This window comes from Trypanosoma theileri, assembly GCF_002087225.1.
Source record: "Trypanosoma theileri isolate Edinburgh chromosome Unknown TM35_Tth_47_V1, whole genome shotgun sequence".
In the NCBI taxonomy this organism is placed as follows: domain Eukaryota; phylum Euglenozoa; class Kinetoplastea; order Trypanosomatida; family Trypanosomatidae; genus Trypanosoma; species Trypanosoma theileri.
The window spans coordinates 137,915-138,813 of NW_021639889.1; the positions used below are offsets into that span (position 1 = coordinate 137,915).

At 44.3% G+C, this 899-nt stretch overlaps 1 protein-coding gene across 1 annotated transcript; it reads right to left on the reverse strand.

Moving 5' to 3' along the window:
- Positions 1-4: 4 nt before the first annotated feature.
- On the reverse strand, positions 5-898 carry TM35_000471630 (uncharacterized protein; the record flags this gene model as incomplete). Its single annotated transcript, XM_029030423.1, has 1 exon — positions 5-898. A coding segment is annotated over one exon (894 nt), but the record flags the coding sequence as incomplete, so codon positions are not given.
- Between the last annotated feature and the right edge of the window lies 1 nt (position 899).

Genomic DNA, 899 nt, shown 5'->3' on the forward strand with positions numbered 1-899 from the left:
ACAATCAGCACACAAGAATACAGGCCAGTGTAACCACAATCAGTAGTGGTACACGCACCCACACAGAACTGCTGATACTGCTGCTGCTGTCTGCATCACTTTTCACATTTGGCATTATGGTGTTATTGCTGATTCCAGTGATAGGAGGAATTGTATTGGTGGTTGTGGTAGTTGAGATTGATTCCTCGTTACTGGTGGTATTGATAGTGACAGAGGTCGTGTTCGCTCTGGTGTTCCCTTCTGCTGATGCACCCACAGTGTTGACACCATTTGTTGATTTATTCTCTGCCGTTGTCACATTATCAGTGGTACCGTTGGGCTCCGTGCTCGTGTTGTTTAGTGTGTTTGAATCATCAGTAGATAGACCAGATTGAGTTATTTCACTAGGTGATGCATCTGTAGTAGGATGTGGGTTTGAGTCAGCAGTAACATGGGATTCTGTACTTGTTGTACCTGTGGTATTTGGTTCTGTATTGTGGTTCTCTTGTTGAGGACCTTGTGTGGTTTCCTTTATCTGTTCTTGTTGCCTCTCAGTTCTCCTCTCACCTGACTCACTGGGTACTGGATGCTTCTGAGTACTTTCTGCTTGCTCTGTCAACTGACTAGGCTGATTGATACTGACTTCTTGTAAAGGAAGAGGGGGAGATACGACAGTTTCCTCTTGATTTTCATTCCCATGGTTATGATCTTGTAATCTGTCATTCAATTCTCCTTTCGGGCCCCTTAGTTTCTTATCATTCTCACTCTCATTAACTTGATTGGGATTACTCTTCGCTATGATAGGAGGTTTCTCACCCTTAGTGAATGCAGGACCAACACCAACTCCTGGCAGACTAACAGCACCACCATCAAGGTGAGTTGAAAGAGTCATACCATGAGAACCATGAGAACCAGCAAGA